This window comes from Lontra canadensis, unplaced genomic scaffold, assembly GCF_010015895.1.
Source record: "Lontra canadensis isolate GAN:19392208 unplaced genomic scaffold, GSC_riverotter_1.0 scaffold2, whole genome shotgun sequence".
Classification (NCBI taxonomy): domain Eukaryota; kingdom Metazoa; phylum Chordata; class Mammalia; order Carnivora; family Mustelidae; genus Lontra; species Lontra canadensis.
The window spans coordinates 46527598-46541997 of record NW_022630996.1 but is presented as its reverse complement, the minus strand read 5'-3'; the positions used below and the strand labels follow the sequence as shown (position 1 = coordinate 46541997).

The window sequence follows — 14400 nt, the reverse complement described above, 5'->3', positions numbered from 1 at the left end:
CTTCATGTGAGTGGTGAACTCATGAAGATTGAATTAAAAACTGTTTACAGAATTAGGCTCTAAAGACTTGGGAGTCTTTGTCTCAGGACAACACCTCCTTTTCTGTCTTACTGTCGTAGAGGGCAGGCAAGAATTTCCTTATGTCCATGTCCAGCAGAAATGCCCCTAAAGTTCATTTTAGAATGATATTTTTTTTGTTATTGGAAGCTCCATCATCAGAGTCATGGGCCAGAATTCTCAAAATCTGAAGATAGTTAGAAACAGCTTTCATGTCTCCCTGGAGCAGCTTTCTGAAAGTGTTTTTTCACCTTTTCTGCTCGGGCTCCTTTCCCCATCCCTTTACCTAGTCGGCTTTCTCTGTTTGAATGCTGTTGGGTTCTTCACAGATTTTCGACTGTGCTGCCCAAAACAGGATACTTTCCTCCCTCTGACTAATGGGGAGGAGAGAAGAAGAATTATGTTGGAGCCTTGTCGACTCTACTGCTATTGATTTGTGCTGGTATCATATTGACTTTTATCACAATAGCCCTGAATTGCTGATTCACATTCAGCTTGTGGCTGTCCCCTAGCTCTCTTTCTGCTTTATTTGTTCATACTTGTTTTTCCCTGTTATATATGTTGTTGGTCCCTGGTAATTTTTCCAAGGCATTTTACTCTGTACTTGCCCCTAAATAGTTTTAGCTGTTCCTCATAATCAAATCAAGTATTATTTTCTTTTTACAGAAAAATATGCATATATTTTATAAAGCACTATTATCTCTTTGGGTTGTCAGCAGACTGATCTAAACACATAGCTGATTTTGCATAGCCTTTTATCAAAACTACATAATGTCCAATCACATGTACGTGTAAAATGTCACCATTCATAGCATGTCGTATATATGTTAGTGCTTGTTGAGTAGACGCCAGATAAATGCTTATCAATAGTTAATGACCACAGACTGTTGCACACAGAAACCAACCCCAGAGCTTGGAGGAAACACTGATTTAAGAAGAAAAAAAAAAAACATGCATTGGCCTTTCTTTCCTGTTTACATTTAAACAATAAGGATGAAAAACTACAAGCCAGAGAGCTTCTGTTGTTCTCAGTGAATAACAGAGATGGTGTTTTGGTAGCATGCTCACAAGGTTTGTGGAAATTAACTTCACACCAGGAACTCCGTATTGAAATAGATTGTTTAAGAATAATTCTTCTCTTTGAGAAGGGTGAGGGATTAATCTGCAGAAATGTTCATGCTAGAGCTGTGCATGTGTTGAAATTTGTCAGGGGGAAGATAAATGGGCTCTCCTTGAAAAGTAAATCGTACCATGGCTAATCCCTTGGGAAAGCTGGAGAATTGTTATGGTAGCAAAAGCAACCTCAGAAAAGGAGGCACCGTCACTGTTTACTTAGGAAGGAGAAAGATGGGAGAAGACATGATTGGAAAATGAGATGAAAGCATACTTGACTTTCAAAATGTGTTTATTCAAATATATACACAGGATGTAATTATATCTGTGTATGGATACTTTGGGGAATCATTTGTGTGCTTTAAAATAAGAGTCGTACTTAGGGCTGATATTAAAAATATTTAATAACAGTGTGTCCAGGCACTGACCAGTTAGAACATATGTGAGCAGAGGTACCTGGACCCAGGTCTTAGAGACCCTGCCTAGGGGCTGATGTTAACCCTTTCATTGCCAATTCAAGACAAAGTGGGAGGAGGTGGGAAAGTCACTTGGGGGCTCAGAGCAGTGTATATTTTCTAACATGTCTAGAAGATATTATTTTAGCAAATACTGCGACTGTTCTGGTTATACTGGCCAACTTTCAGCTCTCATTATAATAGAAAATTATCTAGTAGTCAGACTGAAAAAGACATATTTCCTCAGAGAGTTGATAGTTACATATGTTAAATGGAAAGTCATGAAATGTCCATGAAATTTGACTATCAAATAAACAATAAATACTTTTTTTAGTGTAAATATGTCCCAGGAAATATTTGGGATGTACTTATGCTAATATATTATTTGTTGTTCATCTGATACTCAGATTTAATTGGAAACCCTGTAATCTGTGTGGTGACCCTAAATAGAATATAGTTAGCAGGAAATGTATGAGTATCCTATGAAAGATGTTAAATGACAGAGAGGAGAAAGTATGCTATAGGGGCCTGGCACTCAGTGGATCATTGAGCATACTTGACAGAGAGCTGCTTTAGAATTCCAGAGATAGGGCACGAAATGTTAGCTACAGAGCTATAGAGCTGTAGGATACAAAGGTTGCACATAATAAAATACTTTTGAAAGTGTATTAATTTGAGATAAGGTGGTCCTTGAATTTAAGAAGTTGCATTTCCTAACTAGGAAAAGCTAATTCAGTCATCATCAAATAGCATCCTTCAAGTGCCTGTCTACATGGGACACTGTGCTGAGTGTTCTCAGAAAACAAATTATGGTGGACTGCCTTCATCAGCCTGTAATGTAGACATCCATACTCAAATGGAATCATAAAGGAAGTACCTTGAAGAAATGTAGATCAAGAATCCATAATCTTCCTCATTCTCCTGAAATGGGGAGGAGAAAAAGCAGTCTGGTTTATAGGAGACGGTTTTATAACTGGTTCTAAAATATAGTTTTATTACATAAAAACCTTGGTATATACAGCTATATTGTAGGTTCAGAAATATATGCCACCAAGCAGGGTTTCTCAGCCTTGGCACTGCTGCCATGATTGCAGGGTAATTCTTTCTTGTGAGGAGTTTCCTGTGCATTGTGAGGTATTATTGGCATCCCCGGCTTCTTCCCACTAAATGCCAGTTACATGCCCTTTCCCAGTTGTGTCAATCAAAACTGTTTCCAGACTTTGCCAAATATTCCTTGTGGGACAAAATCGCCCTGAGTTGAGGACTACCATTCTAGAGAACTATAGGAGGGAGATCCTGAGCAATGTGGGTGGGTGGGTAGAGGAAGGTCTCCCTAAATTCACAAATGTGTCCATGAAAGTGTTAGTTTTAAACATCTGCTATGTACACAAAGCCCTCATATTCAGTCACCACAAAAAGTATTAAAAATACTCATACCTAGCCCCACCTGAGAGACTTTAGTTTATTTGGTCTGGGGGAAGGCCTGGACAGCCCGACGTTTAAAAAATGCTTCAGGGGTTGCCTGGGTAGCACAGTTGGTTGGGCATCTGTCTCTTGGTTTCAGCTCAGGTTGTGAATGCAAGGATGTGAGATCAAGCCTTGTGTTAGGCTCCCCACTCATCACAGAATCTCCTTAAGGTTCTCTCTCTCCTTCTGCCCTTCTTTCCCCTGCTCTCTCATCTCCCCTCCCCCACCCTCCCACATAAATAAATCTTTAAAAAAATGCCTCAGGTGGTTCTGTGTTGAGAATTACCCTATGGAGTAGTGGTTCTCAAACATTCAGGAGCATCAGAATTACAGGAAAGCCTGCAAACACGGATTGTTAGGCCTCTATACTGGGCTCAGAATTCGCCTTTCTCATAGGTTCTCAGATGCTGCTGTTGTTGCTGGTGTTTGGGTCACACTTGAGAACTCTAGTTTAGAAATACGCTCCTGGACTCTCTTCACCATTTCATTTCCACTGCTCAAGGGAAGGAAGCATAGCTAACCAGAATGTGCGGGATTGGTGAGCGACAGTGGAGAAGAAGGCCCATGTGTTTCCATCCCTGTTGAGGCCTTTTTAGAATTCTTTTCCTCTGTAAGATGGGTACAGTCAGCTGTTCTCTGTAGTACAGCAAAGCCATGCGCTCCTATACCAGTACTGGGGTTGAGCTTAGCTAAATTCTAGACTACGTTCTAAAAATCCAACAGTGCTCACATATCTAAGCATTGTTCTCTAGAGCTTCATCAGGCATGAAGTTGACTATTTGTTCTTGACCTGCCAGACTCCCTCATTTATTTCTTCATTAGTTCTGACCATGGATGGGAAAGGGGAATAATTCATTAGGCCCCCTCTCCTTACTGAACCTACCCTAATTAAGTCATCTGGACTTCCGTCTTGTTCTTCAGCATTGGAGGGGCAAGGTGGGACAGAGGGTACATGTATAACCTCTTTGTGGTGTACTCACGCAACTCTTGACAAAAGAGATAATTCTGGGAAGCATAATAAAAGCACATAAAATGTTAGGAAGCACAAATCTTAGACTTTGGGGGTTGTGGCAAGGTTAAGTTTGTACATGTACATTCACATAGGAAATGAAAACAAAAAAGTTCTGAGAACTTCCTGGAATGGCCAGTCAGTCGCAAGGCTGAGTTCACTGTACGCCTCCCTTCTTGACTCTCCTCTCCACTGAGCCAGGTCTGCAAACATCACTTGGTTATGGCAGTTGGAATTCTGGGTCCTACCTGCGTCTCTAACTCTCTGTCTTGTTAGTCTGTCCTGTGTTTTGTTTCCCCACTATTGCTTGCCAGGTAATGTTATAATTCCAATTAATCAGGTAAAAGGTGGCCTGGAAGAGTGTCACGAGAACCCACTGAAATTCATTCACAGGGCACTGCAGTGGTCTTTCAGGGGATTGCCTTGCCTGCTAAAGTGCTATACATATTAGAGCTACACATAAATATTCATATATTCATTGATGATGGATTGCATGAATAGAATAATGGACAAAGGTGGTTAGGAGAGCTAGTCTATTAGAAAAATTTAAAATACAACCCTACTGTCCTACAAGTAGAACTTGAAAATTGCTATGCGAAGGGTATTTCTTATCCTCAGCCTTGTCATTCTATGCAAATTCTAGAAGACCAAGGGAAATGCTAACCCTGCCTCTCCATGAGGGAAACGAATTCAGTATAAGTTCTCTTCCCCCATGAGATATCCTGAAAAGTGAAACGTAAGTCACAAAGAGCATGTTTTTTAAAAATAGTAGAGCTGAGCATTTATGTGGCTTGAGCAATGCACATAATCATTTATAAGCGTAGAAGCATCAAGGTCAGTCATAATAATTTGCCTGAGCCCAAGATTATTATTTATATGAGTGTTTCCTTCTTTTGGAACTTAATTATATTAAATTCCACCTAGGTCTAATTTCTAGAAATTCCTCTGGACTTCTGAATAGTCCGATAAACTCATCGTGCTATCAGAAGGAAATTTATGAAGTGATTCAGCCCGAATTCTACCTCCAGGCAAGATCCCCCCCAGGTTTCAAGAAAAGTAGCTGTTCAGCCTATTTTCCACGTCCTACCAGAGCAGGGTCCCTCATCCACCCTTGTTATCTGGTTGCAGTCTTAATCACCCTTGCTGACAGGTCTCTTTCTCCTGGCTAGCCTGTGACACGTATACCCATGCGTACCACATGCCACCTGGTGCGTAACTGCTCGCTGCGCATACCCTTTCCCCTTCTCTGCCTGACAGGCAAGTCCACCTGTTGTTTGTTTCCTATCAGTAGGTAGGTATCGTTTCTACCATTTTTCACAGGTGACTATATTAGTCTGAATTCTCCAGAGAAGCAGAACAATTAGAGGGAGATAAGGGAAAGAGAGAAAGACTGACTATAAGGAATTATGTTGTGCGATGATGGAGGCTGAAAAGTGCCAAGTCGGGAAGTTGGAGATCCAGGAGAGCTGATGGTGTCATTAATTCTAGTCCACGTCTGAGTCCGAAGACAGAAGACTAATGTCCTAACTCAAAGATAGTCAAGCAAGAGAAAGAATTCTTTCTTACTCGGTCTTTTATTCTATTCAGTCCTCCAAAGAATTGGACGAAGCCCACTTTCACTGGCGAGGGCAATCCACTCTACTTAGACGATGACTCAAGTATTAACTTCATCCAGAAACACCGTCAGAGATACATAGAAAGATAACATTTAACCAAATATCTGGTCCCACCAAGTTGACACACAGACTTAACCATCACAGTGACACATTCCAACAATTCAACTAGCGTGCTCTTTTTCTCTGAATCTCAAATATTTCCATGATCCTCCTCTTCTTTTTCTCTCTCTCTTTTTTAAAGTAAGCTCTAGGCCCAACACAGGGCTCAAACACACGAGTGGCACATTCTACCTACTGAGCCTGCCAGGTGCCCCTCTGTAGTGGGGAGACGAACACTGACCACAGCAAGTAGTGACAGCTGGACCCACCCCAGAGGCAAGGAGGTCTCTTTTTGAACCTTAAGGGGACAGATCCCTCCTAATACAACTTGCCACCAAAGTGTAAGGCCACCAAAGTGTTCTCTCTGCCGTGAACATAGAGGGAAACAGATTTTGCTCTTTGCTTCTGCTAGCCAGAGAAGCAGCCACTAGTCTGTTTTCAAGCCTCTGCAAGCCTGAGGATCCCTTTTATTCTGACGGCCTCCAAAGACCTGTATGTTTCAGATCCGGACCTATGATCCAATTTGGACCCTATTGCAAATAACAGTAATGATCCTGCAGCTGCCCTTTGGTGAATACCTCTTGAGTGCCAGCCCTTTTGCATCATTATCTCACTCAGGGGCCCCACCATCTTACATCATTACTTTCAGAGATGAGAAAAGGATTAACTTATATATGCGGCAAGTGAAGGTTCTCTAAAATCACACCCAGTCCCAGCCCCAAGGCCTGTGCTTTTTTCATTGCCTACACAAACCCCAGACTGGGGCAAGCAGAAAGACACCCATCAGGTGGCCTAGTTTAGGCCAGTCCTCTGAAAGGATTCTGGATTATACGGACTATGATGATGGATCGTATTTAATCCTGGGAACTGCTCCAGCCTCCAGCCCAGAATTGTAATTGGGAGAGTCAGTTTCCAGGGATGGAAATGTCTAATTGATGTTGGCATGCTCTACAACATCTGACAAAGTGCCCTGTACAAATAGGCAATCAAAAGATATTGATTGATTCATTGATGGGGAGGCATGCTGCCCTGATTTAACAATACTAGCTCCTCTGATTCTGCTTGTGGATCAAGTTAGATGAAACATGAGATGTCTTAACATTTCATTTTGGGGAGGACTTGGCAAGATATTCAGGGTACTTACATTCCAGTCCTGGCACTATCAACCTCAGTCTGGCTACATAACTCTCAAAATCTTGATTTCCTCCTTTTCAAAAGTGAAGATGGACCTGGATATGCCCCTTTCATATTTCATGGTTTAGGTTTTATTTCATCATAAACTGAACTCTGAGATCCAGCTAGGCCTGGGGGTAAGGAACCATGGAACCCATAGAACTGCAGTGAGCAGAGATTGTGGGATAGTTCGAGTAGGCAGGGGTAGAGGGGCGCGCTCCTGAGCTACAGAAGGAATGGTCAGGTAGTTAAGATAAAACACGAGTCAGACTGATCAGATCTGTCCACAGTCAGCAATGGTGATCTTCTTGCTGGTCTTGCCGTTCCTGGACCCGAAGCGCTCCATGGCCTCCACGATGTTCATGCCCTCTTTGACCTTGCCAAAGACCACGTGCTTGCCATCCAACCACTCGGTCTTGGCAGTGCAGATGAAGAACTGGGAGCCGTTCGTGTTGGGTCCAGCGTTGGCCATGGACAGGATGTCAGGACCTATGTGCTTCAGGATGAAGTTCTCGTCATCAAACTTCTCACCGTAGATGGACTTGCCATCTAATTATCTAGTTAGATGACACAGTGAGGTTCTAACAGTTGATATTAGCTCCCAAGTTACATGGTGACTATGGGGAAGAAGAGAGAAGTTAGTGTCGCCAGCATGCCACCTCTGGCAGGGGCTTAAGTCGTCCAAAAAATTGGGTCAGGATTTCACAGCCTATTGACATGCTGGCAGCTGAAGATTTTAAAGAGGATTTAAAGAGGAAGTTGTGAGGCCTGAGCTGGGGGCAAAAATGACAACAGATCAGTTCAAGTTACTGTGCCAATGGTCTAGGTGAGAGGGGCAGTGTTTCTGCTCCAAAGAATGTAGTTGCTGCCACCCCAGATTCCTGCCTTGGAGTTCATCAGAAGAAAGGAGATAATAATAATTTTAAAAATAATAATAATATTTTCTCCTATCTAGAATTATTGTAAGGATAAAATGAGATAATAAATGGTAGGTACTTAGCACAATGCTAGGCTCACAATAAGCTTCGGATAATGATGAGTAGCTATGATGATTTAGTGCTGTGAGATGGTCACCACTGGTACCTCTACCAGAACCAGAAGTCATCCTGAGCAAGGAACCAGGACAATGATTCTTCCCCTGCTTCTTCAGCACTTTTGTGCGTTGACCCCTTTGAGAACTGGTACCAAACTCAGGAAGGGGAAGACATCCTATGGGGTCTGAGTTTAGGATCTCAACATTGGAATTATTCATTCCTTCCTTTACCCGTTCTTAATGCAATCAGTAAACTTCTCTAATACACCAACTTTGTGCTACTTACTATACTTGGGAATTAAAAATGAAGATATAGTTGACCCTTGAATAGCATGGTTGTTTGGATATCGACCCCCATGTAGTCTAATTTTTGATCCCCCAAAACTTTACTACTAATAGCCTACTGTTGACCAGAAAGACTTCCTAATAACATAAACAGTTGATTAAACATACATGTTTTGTATGTGATGTGTATTATATACTGTATTATTAAAGTAAGCTAAAGAAAAAATATTAAATAATAAGGAAGAGAAAATACATTTACAGTGGCAAAAAAAAAAATCAGTGTATAAGTGGACCTCTTCAGTTTAAACCCGTGGTGTTCAAGGGTCAGTTGCATTAAGTCTGTCATCAAATTGCTTATTTCTAATGTTTCCATTATCTGGCACAATGGGTTATTAGTGAGTTACTTCTCAAATGGAACACTTGATTCTAGGTGTTACAAGTTGAGTTGTGTATCTCCAAAAAGATGTGCTAATGTCCTAACCTCCAGTACCTCAAAACACGACTTCATTTGCAAATAGAGTCTTTGCAGACTTTACCAGATTACAATGAGGTCATTATGGTGGGTTCTAATCCAACATGGTTTGTGTCATTATGAAAAGGAGAAAATTGGACAGAGATACACACACACAGGGAGGATGCTGTGTAAAGAGACGACTAGAGAGATGCATCTAACAAGCCAGGGATGCCAAAGACCATCAGCAAACCCCCAGAAGACAGGAGGAGGCGAGGGAGGATGCTCCTACAGGGTTGGAAAGAGCACAGCCCTGCCGACACCTTGAGTTCAGACTTCTAATCTCAAGAACTGCAAGGCAATAAATCTCTGTTATTTTAAGCCACCCAGTTTGTGGTGCTTTGTGTAGCAGCCCTAGGACACTAATACACTAGGCTAGGAGATAGATATGACTAAGGAAAATACAACGATATGTGTGCCTGAATAAAAATATACACAAAGAAATAGAGAGGTGCTCATGAAGTCATGTTGGAAGGCTTTAGTGACTGCGGAGAGAAAAGGACTTAAAAGTGACATAAAATCTAAGTTTGGGCTTCTGATGGCCTTTGTGTCAAACCTATCAGGGTGAATACTGATTGATTGCTTCATCTCTGATTTAGAGTACCCCAAATACTCTGGCCAGGAATAGTGTTGGTGACACACACACTGAAAATCAGAAGTGACACCTGGATCATTTAAAAATATTTAAAGCATAAATATATTTCTAGTTGTTTTACATACATTTGATATTTTCAGTTATTGGATATTCTCTGTTTATCAAGACCTGAAGTTGGTCTCAGTTTGTCTGGAATATTTAAAGTCCATATTTCCTGCTATCTGCATATCCGGTTGCAAAAAGGAGACCCACATGAAGTTCTTGGACCAATCTTTAAGATGGTCAATATGTTTTTGTATGTTCAGACCATTTTTCCTTATTGACTCCCTCAAACTTGGGCCCAGGCTGGGCGTCCTTTACCCTCTACCCCCCATTTACTCTGTGCCCACTCAGAAATCAATCTGGAAAGGTCAAGGGTGGCTTCCTCTGCAGGCTTTGGAAGCCTGATTTCTGAGTTTTTACAGACAGGACAAGACCATCTTCTAAACAAATTTCATATCTACCTTAAGCTCTCACATCTTGCTTTTCTGTAAGATTAGTTTCAGTATCCATGTCCACATATACACAGCCCCACAAACTGATCTAGCACAAAAAGTCAGGGACTTTTTGCAATTTGGTATGGTTCAACCGGACAATTGGAACAGAGGAGTCACAAAAAATGAGTATTCTAAGAAAAATGATTTTATGTACAGGAAGTTATGCATCGTGACAACTGTCTTTTGCCTTTAGGATTAACTGGTTTCAAATTGATTTGATTACCTATGACATATGATGAGCATTTTACACAACACTGCAAAAATAAAAGGTTGCTTTGGGGTAGAAATATTTGTCTCAGCATTTTTTTTTTATAGAAAGGATGGACTTTATTTTTAAACACATTTTGCCATTTTCTCATGTTCTTCTTTGAGTCTGCAGAAGAAAGTTACACAAATTCAGGTTATTTTTATTGACTCTTAGGTTATGGTGGAACTAGATGAATAGAGTTTAAAGTCAAGTATTGCTAGGTATATCCAGGCCACTTGGCACCTCAACAGGTAAGCACTTTTTCTCAAAGAGAAGTGTGCTGTATTGATCTTATTCGGCTCCAGTGTTTGGCATTCATATGAAATTTTAAGCATCTCTTTAGAATTCCTAGCTTTTTGAGGGCCAATTTCTACTCAAGGTTTTTATAGCTGATCTCTTATGACAACTATCATTCCAAGCATTTGAACATCCATATTAACACTCATGTTTCTCTGCCATGAATTTTTTTTTTCATTTTATTTGTCCAAGCTTATCCAGATTGTACATTTCTTAAGGTCAGTGAGAGACAGAGGGAGAGAGAGAGGGAGATTTCCTTTGTCTCACTGGGCTTTGTCCACGGGGCATGCTCAGCTCACATTGTTGTGGTGAAAATAAAGCCCAGAAATAACCCTATAGCTCTCTCTGCCAAAGAGGATGGATCTTTCCTTCTCTCTCTTCTTGCCCCACGCTGACACAAAGATTCTAGATGTCTGTTCTCATGAAATCTATGAAGTGCTTCATTTCTGTCTCACCCTCTTTTCTCGCCAAAGGAATATGTTTTTGTTTTTGTTTTGTCTTGTTCTGCCATTGACTCGTCACAGAAGCAGAGAAGTGCTTGACTCTTTGTGAAGTTATCGCCAGCCCACCACACCAAGTCCTCTCACTGCTTTAGCATGTGGGCAGGGCACTAAAGAGAGGAAGGACGGAGAGGAGTACCAGGGGAACAAGTTGGAGGGAACTTCTGCCTAGTATCCTGTATGTTCAAATATTATCTCGCAGTGAAATCCACCATGGGACAGAACAGAGTTCTAGTTTAGATATGCCATTGCCAACTCATTGGGGACCCTGAGTTGATTGCTTGCTGTCTTGGAGCTTTAGCTTCCTAATCTGTAAAATAGAAATGATAATCTACCCTGCTAACCTTGTGGGTGTATTCACACAAATGCACGGTGGAATGATTTTGGAGCCAATGTGGTGATCATGAACCAATCGTTAAGATGGTCAATATATTTGTGTACATTCAGACTATTGTTCCTTATTGACTCCCTCAAACTTTGGCCCAGGAGGGGGGCTTCCTTGACCCCCTTACTGATGTTTCTGGGGCTAGGATGGGCCCAGTTCCTCCTGGGAGAAGAAGGGCCATAAAGGATTTAAAAGACATCTGTTCTAAGAGGGAACACAGGTTCATCAAGTCTGCCCTTCATGAAACGATTTGGTAGAATATATTGAAATTAAATAAATAATGTATTATGAAGTTTTACCAAATTTAGGAAATAGCTCCTGGGGGTCACCTGTAGAGCATTTTCCTGAAGAGGTCTATTCTGTAGAACTTCATCTGAGGAAGGAACCTATATACAGCAGCTGTTCAGTTGAACCATACCAAATTGGAATATTTGGCCATTTTTAATCCACAAAGATTGGGTCAAAATGACAATTTTGCATGGTTCAACCTAATTCATCTTAAACCACCACATTCTGCTGTGGATTGTGGCATCATACTCTGGTCCTAGGGCTCTGTAACCACGATGAGATGGAAGTCTGCCAAAGAGAATTTCTAGCTGTCACCAAAAAATGGTTTCCTCCTATTTTGCAAATCTTCCATATGTCTTTCTTTAATTGAAAAACAAAGACACGAAGTGTAGCTGCTACGTGTCTGGCAGAAATCTGTTGATGCTCAATTGGCAAATATCAAGATGCCTCTTAACACTGACGGGCAAAAGCTGCGAAAGTAAAATATGTAAACAAAAAGAACTCAGTGGCTAGTCGGATGCATACTCCAAAGAGTATTAATTTGCATAATAAATAGTTCAATACTCAGGAGATTATAAAATAGCAATTACTGCTGAGTTGCTCTATTAGGGCTTGCTAACAAAAAGACACTGAAAATGCAATGGTTTGCTTTTTACAAAGAAGTTCTCCGAAAATCTTTATTTTGAAACAAGATTTTATTTATTTTTTAGAGAGGTTTTAAATATTTGGCATACTTCTTTGGTAGAGAAGCAGAAATCTCCTAGTCAAAAAAAAATAGTGAAAAATAATCTATGGTTAAAAAAAAGGATAATGAGCCATTAATAGTTTTGTATCTGTTAAAATAAAAAGTACCTGCTGGGGAGTATGTTTCCCTGGGTGAGAAGAGTAGGGGAGACCAGTGGGGAAGCCTAGATTCAGACGGTTCAGTAGTAGGCGGTACACTCAGGCAGGGGGTAGAAACAGAAGTCATTACGTTTGAAAAAAACCACAGCCTACTTATGCTAATAGAAAGGTAGGCTCTTTCTAAAATACCATCTGTGTTTTTTTAAATGACTCAAATGTTCCAGGTATTGTGTATTCAAGTGCAGTTTCCATTTGCTTGACATACTGTAAGCATTTAGTACTGGAAAAGAAATAGAGCTTTTTAAGTTAGTGTATTTTTGCAATAAATGTCACCATTTAAATGCCCCTACATAGAACTTCTTAATTTTTCAGTAAAATTGGGTTGGGGCTTTATACCTTAAACCCGTTTCATTAAATGTGCATGTACATGTATAAACGTGTTTTGAAAATTCTTTGTTTCCTGCTATGAAGAGGATGTGGTGACATTAAGGTTCTGTGTACTTTCATTTATTGGGGAAGATCCCTATTTACTCAAGCTCTTGGTGTTGGGGTGGCTTGATTTGTTAGGCCAGTGGTTGTCCCAGGAAGGTAGCAGGCTGGAAGGATGAGAAATGAGACCAAGGAAATGAATGTTCACAGAGAACCTATTAGGTGCTAGGAATTGTCCTGAGCACTGGAAAGCTCAGTGTCATGCAGTGTTGAGATTACATTATACCCCATCATTATAGTGTCCCCCAGTAGCCCCAGGGTTTAAAAACTCCCAGAGTGCTATGCAAAGGGACAATTCATTTGTGTGTGCAAGAACCCTTCTGTAAGACTCCATAATTATTCTCCCACCTCATAAGGAGATGAATTTCTAATAAAATGTTATTTTTGTATTTAATATTTATCAAATATTTTTGAAATATGTATGTTGTTTTGTTAAATTGTGTACTACCAATACTCTAAAAAAAAAAAAAAACAACTCTACCTGGAAGAAGGTTTTTTAATACTTACTACCACCTGGTAACAGGATATTTTTAAGTTAAAAAATTCAGCTTATATGCCTTTTTTGCTGTTGCAGAGAAGTATGATAACATAATAGAGTGCCTTCAAATATTAAACACTTATTATAGTAAGATAAAATTGTATGATAAAAGAGGGATGGAAACAATTTTAATGAGACAAAGGAATCGTATAAAATTTGCAGCTACCTGAGAAGACTTGGTTGAATCTCTTTTTCGGTGGATGATGGTGGGTGTAAAATCACTATGGCATTTATGTCCCATTGAATTCATTGAAAAGAGGGATGTAAAGTTGTATTTTAAAATGTCAATATTACATCCTTTACAACTATTTTCACTTATGATTAATTTAAGATGTCAACTTGAAATGTATGAGGGGCACATAGTTTTTCAAATTTATGGGCTTTTCCTCCCGCCTCCTTGTATGTGGAACCTCAGACAAGATGGCCCTTGAAGGCTGACACTTAAGAGAAGTTTCGAATTCAGATTATTTTCTTCTATTAAAAAAAAAAAAGAAAACAAATCCAACTTCAACTTCTGGTACATTGCAAGGTAGATTAAAAATATACATGATTTCATTACCCATCGTCCTCACCACTTCCTGTACATATTCTTTATTTGCTTATTGCCTTCCCCGTAGCACCTGAGGTTGAAGTGTCCAGCACAGAGATGGCATTTTCAGTCTTTACTAACTGAATCTGAAAATTTGAATCAAATATTTTTCCCTTTGTGGCCTGAGAAACTTTTTCTGGGGTAACTTACCTGCTCAGAAGCTCTGCTCATGTTATTAAATATTTCTTTGAGATATTTCTGAGTGGCATTCCAGTCTTGTGCCTTGTGCAAACGGAGTATGTCATGTTCCTCTACCACCATCCATCCCGGCTTCC

General features: G+C 40.3%; 1 protein-coding gene across 1 annotated transcript in view; it reads right to left on the bottom strand.

Annotated features, from left to right (window-relative positions):
* Positions 1-7177: 7177 nt before the first annotated feature.
* Positions 7178-14400, bottom strand: part of LOC116878696 (peptidyl-prolyl cis-trans isomerase A-like) — a 35179-nt gene continuing 27956 nt past the window's right edge. Inside the window, exon 2 of the mRNA XM_032876441.1 lies at positions 7178-7538. Within this exon, the coding sequence (XP_032732332.1) occupies positions 7264-7538 (275 nt within the window). The 3' untranslated portion in view covers positions 7178-7263. The remainder of the gene's footprint in view (positions 7539-14400) is intronic.